Source organism: Globicephala melas, chromosome 19 (genome assembly GCF_963455315.2).
Source record: "Globicephala melas chromosome 19, mGloMel1.2, whole genome shotgun sequence".
NCBI classification, from domain to species: Eukaryota; Metazoa; Chordata; class Mammalia; order Artiodactyla; family Delphinidae; genus Globicephala; species Globicephala melas.
In genome coordinates this window covers 5,794,065-5,810,484 of record NC_083332.1, presented here as the reverse complement: position 1 = coordinate 5,810,484, position 16,420 = coordinate 5,794,065, and the positions used below count along the sequence as shown (strand labels likewise).

Here is a 16,420-nt window from a genome sequence, read left to right as displayed (position 1 = left end):
CTCCCCAACCAGGACCAGACCTTCCGGCCTCATTCCCTCTTGCGTCCCAAGTCTCAACAAGGGCCTGGCACCATTGTCTGTGCCCCCTTCACCATGGAAGCTCCTCACAGGCAGGGGCCGGATGTGACTCCCCTGGCTCCCCAGCGTCACCCAGCACAGGACCTGGCACACAGGAGACTTAAGTAAATGTTTGTTGAATGAATCAAAGAATGGGTTTCTGGGGAATGAGTTAACAAAGACAGACGCCGCAAGAGTCATGGTTTTATTGCCGGGTTTCAGGGAAAGGGCTCAAATGCGCCCAATCTCCTTCAGCTTGGCCACCAGGTCCTCTGTGGTCTCCACCTTGACACCGGCTGTGCGCTGGGGTGGGTCTTCCACGCTAATCACGGAGAGCTTGGAGGTCAGGTCCACACCCAGGTCCCCAGCCTTGATCACTTCGATCTTCTTCTTCTTGGCTTTCTGCACATGGGAGGCTCACGGTTCACAGGGCTGCCCAAGCCCCTGCCCACACTCCTGCAGCCCCCTTCCATGGGTGCCACGTCTGCAGAACCACTCCCATTGGTTGAACCCTTCTGGACCTGCCCACTGGCCAGGGCACACGTGACCTCTTACAGGGCCACACCTGGTGTGGACAATTCCTGCTGCCTGGGATGCCCTGGGGAGCCCTCCTATCGCGGGAGCCCACCTTTAGTCAACCGCCGTGGGAAGTCCTTCACTGGCTGGAACGGACTGGCAAAGTCATTCTTCTCGCAATAATAACTCAATAGACTTTTGGCCAAGATGACCAATTGTACTCTCCCTGTTGGCTGAGATGATGACTCATTGAACCCTCCCTATTGCCTAGGATGACACACGGAAACCTTCCTACTGGCTGAGATGACTCACTTGAACTCACCTACTGGCTGAGACGACTCAATGAACCCTCCTTGTTGGATGGAATGACATACTGAACGCCCCCTGTCAGTTAAGATGACACACGGAACTCTCCATTTTGGCTGAGATGACACACTGAACTCACCCTATTGGCTGAGATGACACATTAAACGCTACTGGCTGAGATGACACACTGAACTCACCCTACTGGCTGAGATGACACATTAAACGCTATTGGCTGAGATGACACGCTAAACCCTCCGTATTGCCTGAGATGATACATTGAACTCTTCCTATTGGCTGAGATGACCCAATGAACCCATTCTAGAGCCATGATGAACAGTGAACTCTTCCTGTTAGCCATGATGGCCTAAATGCTGCCTTCCTGTTGGTAATGATTACCAGGGGAACCTTCCCTGACAAAACCAAGATGACTTAATGAATCCTCCTTATTTGGCTAAGAGCACACAGTGAACTTTTCCCATTGGTTGGAATGAGAGGGGAACCCTTCCTAGAGTCCAGTGAAGCCTTTCTATTGGCTGAGGTAACCAGCAAACCCTCCCTGTTCGCCAAAACAGCCACTGCCCCGCAACCTCGAACTCTCACTATTGGCAGAAATGATTCAGTGAACCCACTCCGTTAGTGACCGGGTGACCCCTTCCTTTGGAGGAGACGTCTCTTGGGTCCTCTCTCCTCCCACCTGACCACCAGGGAGGCACTGGGCCTGCTGCACTCACCCGTCCCCAGGCCCCCAGTGGCCCACCTGCCAAGCACTCACCATGATGTTGGGCAACGTGGCGTAGCGGGGCTCGTTGAGCCGCAAGTCAGCGGTCACCACGGCAGGCAGCTTCAGGCGCAGGGTCTCCAGGCCCCCATCGACCTCCCGCTCCACTTTCACCTTGTCCCCTTCCATCGTCAGCTGGGAGGCAAATGTGCCCTGGGGAGGGACAGCGTTGGGGGAGCACAGGTGAGGTTAACCCAGTGCAGGCACAGAGCAGGCCACTGCTGAGTGCACAGCACACGGATGGGCCAATGAATGAGAACAGAAGTGGGAGTCCCGCAAGGTGACCTACAGACATCAAGCTTAAAAACAGGAGGAAGCCACAAGAAGGGAACTCAAAACTCCAGGGGAGGGTCTTTCCTGGGACCCAGGGTGTAGGTCCTAATGTCCTGAACCTGCCCGTTGGATCACCCTTCCTTAATGATAATGAACATGTATGGAGTTTGGGGCACTGTTCTAAGCGACTGTATTAAGTCATCAGATCCTCACAGGAACTCTATGAGGTAAGTGCTATTATCCCCATTTTACAGATGAGGAAAACTGAGGCAGAGAGAGGCTCAAAAATGTGTCCAGCCTGGTTCCAGGCTCCATGTCATGGACTCACGTGCCCACCTTTCTGTCCCCAAGAGCTCCCTTTGAGGTCCCTCTGCTGAGCCAACAACAGAGCCTTCTGTGTACCTTGATCCTCGAAACATCCACTGGGGCCCCCTCAGCACCCACTCTCTGGCCCAAGGCTCCTCTGCCCTTCGGTCCTGAACCACCATTTCCCGACGTGACCTACACCCTCTCTGTCTAACCAACCTGTTCTCTCCGTTCACTTATTCACTGGACAAATCTTTCAGGTCTTAGTTGGAATGTCCCATGAGCCCGGCTCTGGGGATGCACCATGAACACAACCGACAAGGACCCGGCTTTGGGGGGCATTTATCCTGCAATGAAGACCACCGGTAATCAAGTAAATACACAGTGGCCACTGGCCACACGTGGCTTCTGAGCATGTGAAATTTGGTTAGTTCCATCGAGGGAGGGATGGAATTTTTCATTTTATTTCATTAATTTACATTTTAAAACCAATAAGCAAGATCCATTATCATGATTGTGGTGATGGTTTCATGGGTGTGTAACACGTGTCAAAGCTTACCTAACTGTACCCATTACACGTGTGCAGTTTATTGTACAGGTCAGTTTTATCTCAATAAAGCTGTTAAAAAAAAAAGGATACTTGATGCAGTTATCGGAAAACGTTTAAGTCTGTTTGGAACAAGTTGGATTCGTGAATCCGCTTTTTCAACAATGAGTATTAGGAATCTAAGTATTTCTTATGGAAGTTGAGCATGTGGATTGAGATGTGCTGTAAATATAAAATACAACACTGGTTTTCGACGACCTCGTACCAAAAGCCTAAAGAATGTAAAATAACTCAGTATTTTTTTTTCATTTTTTCTTTTTCGGCCACACCACACGGCTTGTGGGATCTTAGTTCCCCAACCAGGATTGAACCTGGGCCCTTGGTAGTGAAAGCAGAGTCTTAACCACTGGACCGCCAGGGAATTCCCAGCTCAATATTTTTTCTATTGATGACATGTTGAAATAATATTATCGATCTATTATGTGAAACAATATAGGATTAAAATGAATTTGGCCTTTTTTACTTTTTTAATGTAGCTGTGAAAAGCTTTAAATGACCCACATCGCTTGCATTTCTATTGGACTGGAATGGGAAATGGGGGGTTGGGGAGGGGGCGTGAGTACTTTCATAGACAGTGGGCAAGGCAGGCCTCTCCGAAGAGGTGATATCTGAGGAGAGACCTGGTGGGGAGTGAAAAGCCCTGAGGAGATCTGAGAGAACTCTGTTCCAGACTGAGGGAACAGTCAGTGCAAAGGCCCTGAGGCAGGGATGAGTGGTGTGGTTGAGGAGCAGCAGGCTGGGGAAGCGGCATGTGAAGGCCCACACCACGTGGCCTGGTGTCCTGGCTGTGCGCCCCTCCTTCCTGCCCACTGGAGTAGCCATCCTGCTTTACACCTGCCTCCCTCCAGAAGGGCAAGGACAGGGGTGGCTGTGTTCTGAGCCCCCAGGCCTGGCCTTCAGCAGATGCTCCCCACTCCGGCCTCACCTGTGGCCAGTCCAGAAATCCGGCTGTCATCTGCCCTGTCTGGTTACAATCATCATCGATGGCCTGAGTGGGGAAAGAGAGAAGACTGTACACTGATGGAGCGTCTCACGTACCATCTGGGCCTTTCTCTAGAATGCAGGCTGGCAGATGTTTTCTCTAATGGGCCAGGTCTCTGTCACAATCACTCAGCTCTGCTGCTACAGTGCGCGAGCAGACACAGACAATAAGTGTCTATGTAAACAAACGCAGTAGCATTTCAACAAAACTTTATTTATAAAATCAGTGGTGGCCATGGACCACAGTTTGCTGACTCCTGGTCTAGAATGATCCCATGCCCTCACTTGGGCCCCGAGATAGGCAGTCACTCGTCCAGGAGTACATGAGGGCACCTGGCATCCCAGATGCCAAATCTTTGCCCACTGTCTAAATAATCCAGAGGCCTCTCTCTAGCCAAACCCTACGCCAGTCACACTAGGGAACTAGATGAATGGCACCTGGGCCAATGAGAACGTTTTATCCCTGACCCCAGCGATTGGTTCAGGGATGGGCACGTGACTCCAGCTGGACCAATGAAGTACCAGCTCTAGAAGCTCTGCTGGAGTCCTTGGGAAAGAGATTCTTATTTTCTCTTGGGTTTGTTAGGCTGGTGGGATGTGAGCCTGGAGATACACAGAGTGACGCCAAGACAGAGGAGGGGGTGTGGAGCACGTGGGACTGGATCCAGCTGTGCCTGAAGCTTGTTACCTAACCTAATGAGCTTGCTGTTTGGCTTCACGATTCTGTCACCTACCTGCTTGCCCAGCAGCACCAGGTCCACCTTCTCCTTCTCTGCCAGCTTGGCCAGGACCCGGGCCACCTGCAGGGGACCCAGGCGATCCACCTCGGCAGCCGGCACCTCCACGTGGATGCCTCGGTCTGCACCCATGGCCAGAGCGGTGCGGATGGTCTCCTGCGGAGCGGAGAAGGGGCTTGACTTGGCTTCTAGCCCTAGGGGGACCCAGGAGCCCAGTCTCCAGCCCTCCTCCCTCAGACCCAGGAGTCCAGGCCCCAGTCCCTCCTCCCTTAGACCCGGGACTTGGGGTCCCAGCTCCTCCCCAGGCCCCCGAGCACCTGGCACTGGGTAGGCCCGCAGCTGACGGCAATGACTTCCTTCACCAGCTTCTTCTCCTTGAGCCGTACGGCCTCCTCCACGGCGATCTCGCAGAAGGGGTTCATGGAGTGCTTCACGCCATCCGTGACCACACCCGTCCCGTCGGACTTCACCCGTATCTGCTCAGCCAGGAGGGGAGGTGGCAGGGTCAGGGGGAAGCGGGCGAGAAGGCGGGGGTCGGGAGGGGGCGGTGGCCGAGACACCAAGCCTCGCGCAGGCTGGACGGGGACCACAGGGACCTGGAAAGGGGCAGGGCCTTGTCCAGGGTCCCCCAGCTCCAGGGACAGAGAGGGTTAGAATTCACAGACGGGTGGAGGTCACCTTCTCACTCAGACATTCGCTGAGCGCCAGGGACGTCTGCCATGCTCGTCCTACTCTGTGGCTGTTCCTCGGGCCTGAAAGAGTGTCTCTCAAATTTTTCTTTACCATAACCCACTGCGAGAGGTGCATGTTACAACATCCCCAAGTGTATTATAAATTCACGCCACACATTTATACATTAACGTAAATACCAAGGCAATGTCAGGTTCGGTGATCGATGCTAACCCTTCCGTTATACACCATACCCTGACATTTTCTGTTCTTTTTTTTTAAACCGCCAGCCTGCCACATGGTTTTCCTGACCGGCACATGGTTAAGATCGAGTCTGAGAAACACTAGCATTGAAAACCTCTCTGCCAAACAGGCTAAGGTCAAGGGCAAGCAAACCTCGTCTACCGCTTTCCTCCCACGGCGAGTCTTCACTGAACACTGGCCCCGCGCTGCATTCCTAGGCGCCGCCGTGTGCGAGGCAGACAGGTCTGCTGGCCCGGGAGCTCCCGGTCTGGCACAGCGGGGCATGGCAGGAACAACCAACTACTGCTTCTGTTAGTTTCCCGAGGCTGCCGTGACGAATGACCACAAACTTGCTGGCTTACCGTCTCACAGTTCTGGAGGCCAGAAGGCCAAAATAGGTTTTGCCGTGAAATCAAGGTGTCAGCAGGGCTGCGGTCCCTCGGGAGGCTCGAGGGGAGAGTCTATTCCTCGGCTTCTTCAACTTGGAGGAGCTGCCAGCATTCCTTGGCTTGGGGTGGCATCACTTCACCCTCAGCTCTGTGCTCCATCTCCGTGCAGCCTTCTGGTGTGTGTGTGTGTGTGTGTGACGAAACTCGACTCCTCTCTTATAAGGACTCTTGAGATGGCATTTAGGGCCCACCTGGGGAATCGAGGAGAACCTCCCCATCTCAAGATCCTCAACTCAGTCGGGACTTCCCTGGCGGTCCAGTGGTTAGGACTCCACGCTTCCACTGCCAGGGCCCTGGGTTTGGTCCCTGGTTGGGGAACTAAGATCCCACAACCCACACGGTGCAGCCAAAAAAAAAAAAATCCTTAACTCAATCACATCTGTAAAGACTCTATCTCCAAAGAAGGTAACAGTCACAGGTCCCATGGATGAGGAACTTCATAGCCCAGGGGGGCCACTGTTCCCCCCACCATCCTCTTGGTAGCAAACAGGGATGACAGCATTGGCCACTGCAGGAGCATCCCGCAGGAGCCCTGTTCTAAGCAGTCACGTCCTAACTCATCAATCCCGGCAACAGCCCCGTGAAAGAGGAGCCGCCGCTGTCCCTGTGGGCAGACGAGGAAACTGACGCTCCGCATAGAAGCACCTGTCCCAAAGCCACACGGCCAGTGAGCAGTGCTCTGCGCCCCAAGCACTCAAGTCCCCTCTGTACCACCTGACAATTCCTGAACGGGGGTCCAGGAGCTGTGAGACAGCACGATCGGGGCCCGACCCAGTCTGATGTTGGAGGCTATCAGGGAAGGCTTCCCTGAGGCAGTGGCACTTGAGCTGACCCTGAAAGAGGAACTGGCATCGAGTAGGTGAAGTGTGAGGGAATGTGCTGGGGGTGTGGGAGGAGCATGTGCAAAAGCCCTGAGGTTCGAGGAGTCCCAGGAGGCTGGTGTGGCCAGGGGAACACAGTGTGCTGTCAGCGAAGCTGGCAGGGGCTGAACCGGGGTGACAGGCACAGTAACAGATCCTCAGGATGCCCATATCCTAATCCCTGGAACCCGTGACTGTCACCTACATGGCAAAAGGGACTTTGCAAAAGTGATTTAAGTTTAGGATTTGAGAGAGGGAGATTATCCTGGATTATCCAGGTGGGCCCAAAGTAACCACAAGGGTCCTTACAAGTGAAAGAGGGAGGTGAGAGAGCGTCAGGGTCCAAGAGAGCAAACGCTAGACTGCTGATCGAAGACATAAGAAGGGGCCACAAGCCAAGGGACGCAGGTGGCCTCCAGAAGCTGGAGAAGGCCAGGAAACGGATTCTCTTCTTGAGCCTCTGGAAGCCATGCAGCTCTGCTGACCCCTTGATCTTAGCCCAGTAGACCCATTTCAGACTTCTGACCTCAGAACTGTAAGAGAATAAATCTGTGTTGCTGTGAGCCACTGAGTTTATGGTAACTAGTTACCGCAGCAATAGGACACGAATTCAACTGCGCAGGGCCCAGCAGGCCATGCCAGGGAGCTGGGTCTTGATCCAAAGAACAAGGAAAGGTAAAGAGGTGAGTGGATCCAACTTAAGTTTGTACAAGGTCGTTCTGTATCTCGGTGTAGAAAACTGGAAAAATGGCAAGAGCGGAAGTGGGGAGACAGCTGGGCAGCTGTTGGTCACCGAAATAAGAGATGACAGTGGCTCAGACAATCCAGCCACATGTGGAAGTGGATGGACTGGAGAGGTCTGTGGAGGTGAAACTGACAGGGTGCTGGGGGCAGGAGAGGGAAGAGTCTAGCAGGACTCTCGGGTTTCTGGTGGGTACATCAGTCCAGCGGGGGAGGATGCTGAACTAGGCTCTAGCCTGCGAGAGAGACTGTCAGAGAAGCCTGGCTTGGGAGCCTGCCTGGCTCAGGACCTCACCTCTTTCTTCTCCTTGGCCGGAGCAGACCTGGGCTGACAGCAGGGACTCTCTCTCTCTGCGACTATTTCCCTGCACCTGTTTCTCTGGGGCTGAAGGATGTGGTTGTTCCTCCCATCCACGGGACAGAACTGAGATGGGAATGTGGGATTCAGGCAGGGGTCCCCCAGTCTGGCTGCACCTCAGGGGCCAGTAACATTAAGGAGGAAGAGAATGAGGAAAAGGACAACTCCCACTTTCTATCACTGTTACTTCATTTTGAAAAAGTCACCTTAGCACCAACAGTAAGGCTCAAACCCCAGAACTTAATAAATGCACTTTACAGAAAAAGCCATGGAGCAAACACCATGCACTGAGTCCATGTTTTTTTTTTTTTTCACTAGAACCTGGGCTGGGCATGTCACCCAGGATTTCCCCAGAATTTCCCAGACACGCCCCTGGCTCCATCCCTCACCTCCTTCCCTGGTCATCTTCCTCAAACTGCATCCCTCCTAACTCTTCCCGCCCCCTTCCTCTGTTTCTTTCTGGAGCAGGCCTGCCATATGACATATGCTGTACTGATTAGCTGTCTTCTCCCCAGCAGAACGTCAACTCCATGAGGACAGGGATTTATGGGTATTTTGGTCATGACCGTATCCCCAAGGTCTAGAGCGGTGCCTGGCATGTGGTGGATGCACTGGAAATATTTGTCGGATGAATGAATGAGAATTTGCTCACAAGAGTAATGCATTAAAACCTGCACCTGTCCGTTCATCAAACACTTACTAAACAGCATGGAAACTAACAGGCCAAAGCCCTGTCTTTCATGAAAAAAAATAAAATCCAAGATAGGAGTTTCCCCTTTATAAATAGGAAAGCAGCCCATCAGTGTAAGGCCTCACTGGGAAGCCAGGGGGCCCAAGAGAGGGCCTCAAGCCTGCTCCGGCCCTGGCAGGACTCTCAGCCCCAGACTCCTGACCCCCAAGGAGGAAGGGTTGCGAGCTCTCCAGCACCAGGGGCCCATGCCAGCTCACCTTCTCCGGGGAAGACCTTTGAAGCCTGAGTTGATTTCAAGCTTCAAAAACACTGTTTAGTTAAATTACGTAAGTCGGGAAACCACGGTTGGCCTGAAAAATCAGTGATGATCCTTTTTTTTTTTTTTTAATAACGATGTTTTATAAATTGAGGGAGATGATTCAGTGAAGCTTCCAGGCTTTCTCTCTAAAGGTGTAACAAATTAACTCTCAACAGAAACAGCCAGAGGGGACCTCCCTGGTGGTCCGCTGGTTAAGACTCCGTGCTTCCACGGCTGGGGGATGGAGGAGCATGGCTTCAACCCCTGGCTGGCCGCGTGCCACAGAGCGCTGCCAAAAGAAAAAATGAAAGAAGGAAAGAAAGAAACAGCCAGAAACAGGAGGCAGGCAACCTCCAAGGGCTTTACAGGTGTTCACTCATTTAACCATCCGGACAGCCCAGGAGGTGGGTTACTGCCACCGCCATCCTCATTTGCTAGATGGGTCAACTCAGGCACAGAGAGGCCAAGCAGGTGACCATGGAAGGCCTCATAGACAAGGTGACTTTTTTTTTTTTTGCGGTACGTGGGCCTCTCACTGTTGTGGCCCCTCCCATTGCGGAGCACAGGCTCCGGACGCGCAGGCTCAGCAGCCATGGCTCACGGGCCCAGCCGCTCCTGTGGGATCCTCCCGGACCAGGGCACGAACCCGTGTCCCCTGCATCAGCAGGCGGACTCTCAACCACTGCGCCACCAGGGAAGCCCGACAAGGTGACTTCTGAGGAAAGTCTGGAAGGGAGTGAGGAAGCAATGCTGGGAACACAGAGTTGGGTCAGACCTTGCACACCACCACCACCCCCTCCCGAAAGGAGCGGCCAGTCTGGGGGCAGGGGGTGACAACTGGGCAAACAGAGGATCTCAATCCAGTGTGGGAAGGGCTGAGATGCAAGCCCAGGGGGCTGCAGGAGCACCCAAGGACACATCAGGGTAGCCTGAGGGGATGGGGGGGCGGCGGCTTCCTGGATGTGGCGATGCCAGGTAATCCCTACACCCTATTACAATCAGTGGGATCAGAGTTAGGCAGGACAAAGGAGGGATGAGAAGCAGAGGGGGGAAGCGGGGAGCTGTAAGGGCACCCAGGCAGAAGGCACAGCAGGGGCAAAGGCCCAAGGCAAGCAGCAGCCGGGTTTGTCAGGAAAGTATGAGCAGCTGGGAGGCACAAAGGGGTGATGGAGGGCCAGGGGGCCAGGGCTGGACCACGAAGGGGCTCGAGCACGTGGCGGAGGGGCTGGGACTTTGTCCTCAGGGTGCTGGGAGTGGCGGCATGAGCGGAGGGGCCTTGGTCAGCCCTGGGGGCAGGAAGCCCCCCACACGCAGGCTGGGAGGGGATGGACTGGAGGGGAGAGACTGGGGAAACAGGAGGAGACAGCGGTGAGGGTTCAGGTAGAAGAAGATGAAGCCTGAACTGCTGCAGAAGAGGGAGCAGGGCAGAGAGATGGAGAGGGCAGGGGGGACAGGGCTGAGAAACGACAGGCTATGGGAGACGAGGGAAGGAGGGCTGGGGTGGCGTCTGGTTGGTGATTAAGGTAGTTAGCAGCGTTTGAATCACTTGTTTCAGACACATCCAGGGAGATGCCCTGGGGCACCGTGGGAGGGGCGGCCCTGCCAACACCGCGAAAAAGGACAGGAGCTCATGTCAGGAGGAGTTCACACTTCCCCATTTGGCACAAACACCAGAAGCACCCATGGGCCAGGTCCTGGGCAGCGCAACGCTGGGACCCAGAGCTGAGTCACATGTGAGCCTGTCTGGCGGGGGAGACAGATATGACCCCAGACATCTCAGGCCAGGGCCCAGGGCTGCGGCAGAGGGGGGCAATGGGAGCCCAAAGGGACAGTCAGAATGGGAAGGAAACCAGAAGAATTGGGTCCCAGGACCCCAAGACGAGCCTGTCCCCCAAACAAGCAACCCCCCTGCCACACACTGCCAGAGCTGTCATTAGGCCAAGTGGCTGTTGAGTGAGAGCAGGACTTGGTTGCATTCTGACCTGACGGCGGCTACAGCTGCCTAGCCGGGTGATCCGGCAGCCAACAGCACCTCCACAGGCGTGTCCTCACCTGTCCAACAGGATTAACAATATCTAAACAGGGGAATTCCCTGGCGGTCCAGTGGTTAAGACTCTGCACTTTCACTGCCGTGGCCAGGATTCAATCTCTAGTTGGGGAACTAAGATCCCACAAGGCACGCAGCATGACCAAAAAAAATAAAATAAAAATCTAGACGGTATTGAAAGGACTGAATAGGCTCATCTCCATCAAGGACCCGGAACGCTGCCTAGTGCACAGTAAGGACCCACTAAATGTGGGTTGTTAATGATGCTTAAGTTTTCATGCGAGGGTCAGGCCTCCAGGCCCCGTACTGGGCAATGCTGGGGACACAGAGGTGGACTCCTGGTCTGATGGGCATTGCGGGGTGGGGACATACACGGATGGACAGTCACTGCCTTCAGTCTGGTTTAGGCCAACTACTGAGACAAAGTGGCTTGAGGGACTGTCTCTGATTTATCTCTGTCTGGACCATCTTCTGTCTGGGGGCAAGTCAGGCCCTCAGAGACCTTGCCCTCCACCCCTCTCATGGAGGGTATGCTCTCATGGAGCTTACCATAAGCTATACCACCAACTTGTCAGACTGGTTTTCATCTCTAGCAAACACACTTCTCCCTTCCCAGCGTCTCCTCACTTGCCCTGGGGCTGTGATAGCTTCTGGGTTCCCATAGGACCTCCATGACAGCACTTTTTCTGTGCTGAACAGTCAACTGAGTGTGCAATGCAGCCGAGTGGGTGAAAGCCTGGATTGTGTGCAAAGCACTAGCTGGGATGAGGAGTCAGAGGGATCTGGATAGGAATCCCGGCTGTGCCCCTTCCCAGCTGAGTGACCCCTCTGCGCCTCAGTTTCTGCGTGTGTTAAACAGGAACCACGGCTCCTCCAGCAGGTAAGAAAAAGAGAAGGTAACTCGCCCTGCACACAGTTCTCAAGACAGTGAGTACAGAACTGGCGGAAGGGGAACGGGGTCATGACCCAGAAGGGCTGGGTTTGAATGAAGAGGGATCGGGCGTCAGAACCGCTCAGTTCTTGACCTTTGCCCTCAGGTGTGACTTTGACGTTTGAGGGAAGAGCTGCAGAGGATCAGAGGTACCAGAAGACCCTCATACAGTGTGCGCTCTTGACCCCGGAAGTATACGGCCGCGGGGCTCAGGGAGGAGGGAGAGGGGGCCCGGTCACCTTCACGGCGAAGTCGATGACCCTCTTGACAGCCACAAGCGCACGCAGCTCCGCCATCTTCCCTCCGCGGCGACCCGCCGGGTCAGTCCTCACGCTCGGCCTCACGGTCCGGACGCCCCGCCCCCTGTCCGTCTCTGCGCCGGCGCCCCGCGCCACCAGCCAGTCAACCGCTGCGGTGCCCGCCTCCCCGCCCCGACAGAGGACCAATCAGGAGGCCTGAGGGGAGGGCGGTGCGGCAAGCGGATGCGGGCCAATGGGGAGAGGATCCTGGGGAGGGAGGCGGAACCCGGAGGGGAAGGGAAAAACTGCTTTGTGAAGGGGGCGTGGCCGAGAACTAGGGGAAAGGTCTTGCGGGGGAGGGAAGCGCTGCCAGGGAGGAGTTTCAACGAGTAGTCCTAAGCTTTTCCCAGTGCCCTAGGATTAGCCCTCTCCCCTAGTTCCGCCTCTCTTACTCGCCTCTCCGAGTCGCGGTGCCTATGTGTCCGAGTCCCCCCATTCTCTCCATGCCCGTGTTCCTCATCCCCTCTATGATCGTGCCTCTACGTTCCCCCATATCCGTCCTCCCCCGTCCCTGTCTCCACTTTTCCTCCATGTCTGTGTCCCTACATCCTCTCCACGAGCCCTTGTCCCCTCCTGACCCCACTACCCCCTGTCCCTGTTCCCATCAAAACTCTTGTCCTGTCCATGACCGAATCTCCGTTCCTGTGTCCCCCCATGTCTCCACGTTCCCTATAGGTTCGTGTCCGTACTTCCTCCCTGAGCCTCCAGGTACCCCCGTGTCCGCGTCCTCAGGTCCCCCAGAAAGGCACGTGGAGCCGCGGCAATGGAAGCAGTTCCTTTATTCTGCCCCAGGCAGCTGCGGTCATAAGCACACGGGGAATCCACTGATGGCATCTGTGCTCTGCATGATCATGTCCGCCAGCAGAAAGCAGAAGCCTGGCGGGAAGGGAACGGAGGGCGGGTGGAGGAGGGTGAGTCCTAGGGCGGATGGTCGGGAGGGCCCCGGGGACTGGGGTTTGGGGCTCCAAGGGCGTTTCTGTCGGGTCCACGGGAGCCCAGAGTGGAGTGTGTTCAGGAGTCCCTGGGAGGTCATTGTGGTGTTTCCTGGGAGGACAGCTGGGGAGTCTCTGCAGGGAGGGGGGGTGGTCCTCGGGGCAGTCTCCTCTCCACCCTCTCCTTATCCAGGTTACCCGCGAGAACAGAGAAGGGTAAAGCCAGCCACCCCGAAAAACAGGACCAGGAGAGGAAGACGTCGTTTTTCCCTGCATTCTTCACTGTGTAGCCTGTCATGGCGATCGGCTGCAGCAGGCCTGGGCCCCGCCCACCCGCCAGGTGAGGGTGGCCAGGGGGCTGCACCCAGCCTCACCCTGACCGCGCCCACCGCCTCAGACCACGCCCTTCTTGCTCGCCCTCCCGTCCCTGCTCTACCCCATCTCCCTGGCCCCGCCCCTGACCCCGCCTCTTTAGCTCCTCCCCCTCGGGGCCCCTACCTCCTCCAGCTACCAGGCCCACCCTATGCCATCTCACCGCAGAGGAAGAAGATGGCACTCGTGCTCCGGCCCCGCGAGTCGCCCTCCTGGCACAGAATCCGCAGCCCCATCACCAAGCCCACGATGCTGCAGCCCGCCGCCAGCACCATGCACGCCCCGGTCACCGCCAGCATGGCTGGGGAGAGCGGGCCGCATCAACCCCGCTGGCGCCGCTCCTGGCCACCACCCCCATCCGCCGGCTCCGAGCTGGGAGCAGAGTCAGGGTTTTGGATGGGGACTTGGAAGTTACATCGTGAGCGGCGGTTAATGTTGCAACAGGGAGGCAGGTCCCCGAGTTGGGGTTCCTGGTGGCCTGGTCACGGAGGGACAGCTGGATCTTAGGCTGAAGTGGAAGGGCTGGGGGCGGGGACACCGCAGGATGTGCCCGGCTGTAGTGTCAGGAGAGGGGGCCAGCTGTGGTCAGTGCTGGGGGGCTGTCTGTCCAGTAGGGGGGGAGGGTCTGACAGCTGGGCGGCGGGGCCTCACTCTGGCAGGAGATGTTGGAGCAGGTGCCCCCGCTGCACTCCTGCCACAGGCCACTGTGGCCCCCAGAGTAGCGGATCCAGTAGTTGGTGGCCATGGACAGAATGGTGAGGATGTTGGCCAAGAAGCCCAGCAAGGTGCCCCCACTTTGAAGGCTCCGCTTCACCCCCATGCCAGGGAGGCTGCTGCCGAGGACCACACATGCAGGATTGGCCAACACTCCTCCCACCCCCAGGTCCCTGAGACTCCCTTCTGCATGTCCCTCCATATCCCAGATGGCTACCCCTGCACCCCGGCCTGGTGCCCCTACTTCTGGGACCACCCCCCTCAGGCCCCTCCCAGACCCAAGACCACCTGCCCCCTCAGGCATCACTGCTTAGGAACCTCTGCCTTCCAGAGACCTCCATCCCCCAGTTGATGTGACTTTGGCCTGTCCCTTGCCTTCCCCACCACACATCCACCTAAATGACTCACCCACAGCTCCCAGGGCTTCTCAGACAGAGCCCAGAGGGTGGGGGAAGGGAGACTGGGTCTCTGTGAGGCAGCAGGAGTTCCAGAACCCCCTTCTCTAGTGGCCATTTAAAGAGATAACCACCCACCCACCCATACACACACACACACACACACACACACACACGCACACACAGAAGCAGCTCTTCTGGCAAACTGACAGCTCAGAGTCAGGTGGCAAGTCTGGGGGACCCTGAGGGCCATGACATGGTAGCCCGTGTCCTAGAAGCTGCTCTTCCCTTGACCCCATAAGCTCTCCTGGTCCCCAGCTCTCTGTGCCCTCCCAGGCCCCCAGGCAGCCTCCTGCCCCTCCCTCTACTTCTCAAGGCCGGTTCTCCGGGAGAACTCCATTCTGCATCTTCTTGCCAGGTGAGCTCCAGTGACCACTGATGCTCTGAGGGCATCCCACACTGCATCTCCAGCCCAGGTCCTCACCTGCTTCTGACCATCTCCCAGACCCTGACACCCAACCACATCCCCATTGATCTCAGCATCTTCCACCAAACCAGGGAGGACACCATCACCCCATCCAGCTAGTTGGACCACACCCCTGGGCACTATCCTCGCCCTCTTCCTGCCCCTCACCCTACAAAGCCCTTGGATCCCTGAGTCCAGTTCCTCCCACCCCCTGAAACTTTCTGGCTCCTTTCCTCCTTTCCCTCTCATGCCCTGGCCCCAGTGCACCCTTGTCCTGTCTCATGTCCCACCTGTTGGATTGCCAAGCTCTTCTCTCCCCTTCAAGCCTCCCCCATGGGCCCCAGAAGGAGTTTTCTGGCACCCAGGCCAGACGCTGTCCCTCCCCTGCTCACACCTTTAGCTCTCCATCACCCTCAAGAGACAGTCAACTGCTGGGCTAGAGGTGCTGCCTCCTACCCGCCTCTCCATCCTCATTTCCCCTCCCGCTCACCTTCTACAGTGGACCACAAAGCACTATTCTCCATCCCCTGAGAACTCGCAGCCTCTCCACGCCTTCACCTTAGGGTCCCTCTGCCTGCATTACCTTCCCTCGGTATTTAGGTGTTCCCTAAACACCGTCTCCCCAGAAAGCTCACCTCCACTCCACACCCCTCCTCCAGACACAGCCAGTCTTCCTGCCACACCCGCCCTGGGCTCTGCCTGCCCCCACCGGACTTGGAGCCCCTGGTGGGCGGGGCCTGATCTGACTCACCTCAGCGTCCCCAGTGGGAGGCCCAACAGAAAGGATGCACTCAGGAAAAGCCAGCTGAAAGAGTGAATTTGTTCTTTTTCTTTATTTTTTTTTTTTGGCTGCACTCCGCGGCTTGCGGGTTCTTAGTTCCCTGACCAGGGATTGAACCCGTGTCCCCTGCAGTGGAAGCACGGATTCTTAACCTCTGGACCACCAGGGAAGTCCCAAGAGTGAACTTATTAATGAAATGAGGAAGGCGCGCTAAGGGTGACAAAATCAGAAGGGGCAAAAGAAAAGAGCTAAAGGGAGAAAGACAAAGGGAAGAAAAGAGATAGAGGATGGAGAGACAAGGGCCCTGGGGCCAGGCCCGAGCCCACACTGGTTCCCACTCTGGTGGGAGCATCTCTAGGGCAGGGCAGGTAGCAGGATTGACTCCTCTCTGGGTGCCCAGTGTCATCCGCCGTGGAGCTGCAGTGTCACTGGCTTCTGTTGTGGTAGCGTTAACCTCAGAATAACCAGATCCCAGCAAATTTTTGTTGAACGAATGAAGACACAAAGGAAAGAGCTTGCAGACGCTGGGAGTCAGGGCAAGAAGGAGAGCCAGCTGTCTTCATGGTTCCTGATGACGCCTTCAGAGAATGGGGCGCCAAAGCCGTCCTGTGGT

The 16,420-nt window shown here is 56.1% G+C and overlaps 2 protein-coding genes across 2 annotated transcripts; both read right to left on the bottom strand.

The window, feature by feature from the left end:
* Positions 1-249: 249 nt before the first annotated feature.
* ETFB (electron transfer flavoprotein subunit beta) lies at positions 250-12,220 on the bottom strand. Its single transcript, XM_030847843.2, has 6 exons — positions 12,088-12,220; positions 4,879-5,037; positions 4,559-4,717; positions 3,769-3,831; positions 1,652-1,810; positions 250-459 (listed from the first exon to the last, which is right to left on the bottom strand). Exons 1-6 carry the CDS (start codon positions 12,142-12,144, stop codon positions 289-291), a joined length of 768 nt encoding a protein of 255 aa, XP_030703703.1. The 5' UTR covers positions 12,145-12,220; the 3' UTR covers positions 250-288.
* A 694-nt stretch (positions 12,221-12,914) lies between these two features.
* Positions 12,915-14,271, bottom strand: CLDND2 (claudin domain containing 2). The gene is made up of 4 exons (XM_060289261.1): positions 14,103-14,271; positions 13,615-13,752; positions 13,278-13,397; positions 12,915-13,023 (listed from the first exon to the last, which is right to left on the bottom strand). Exons 1-4 carry the CDS (start codon positions 14,269-14,271, stop codon positions 12,950-12,952), a joined length of 501 nt encoding a protein of 166 aa, XP_060145244.1. The 3' UTR covers positions 12,915-12,949.
* Positions 14,272-16,420: the final 2,149 nt, after the last annotated feature.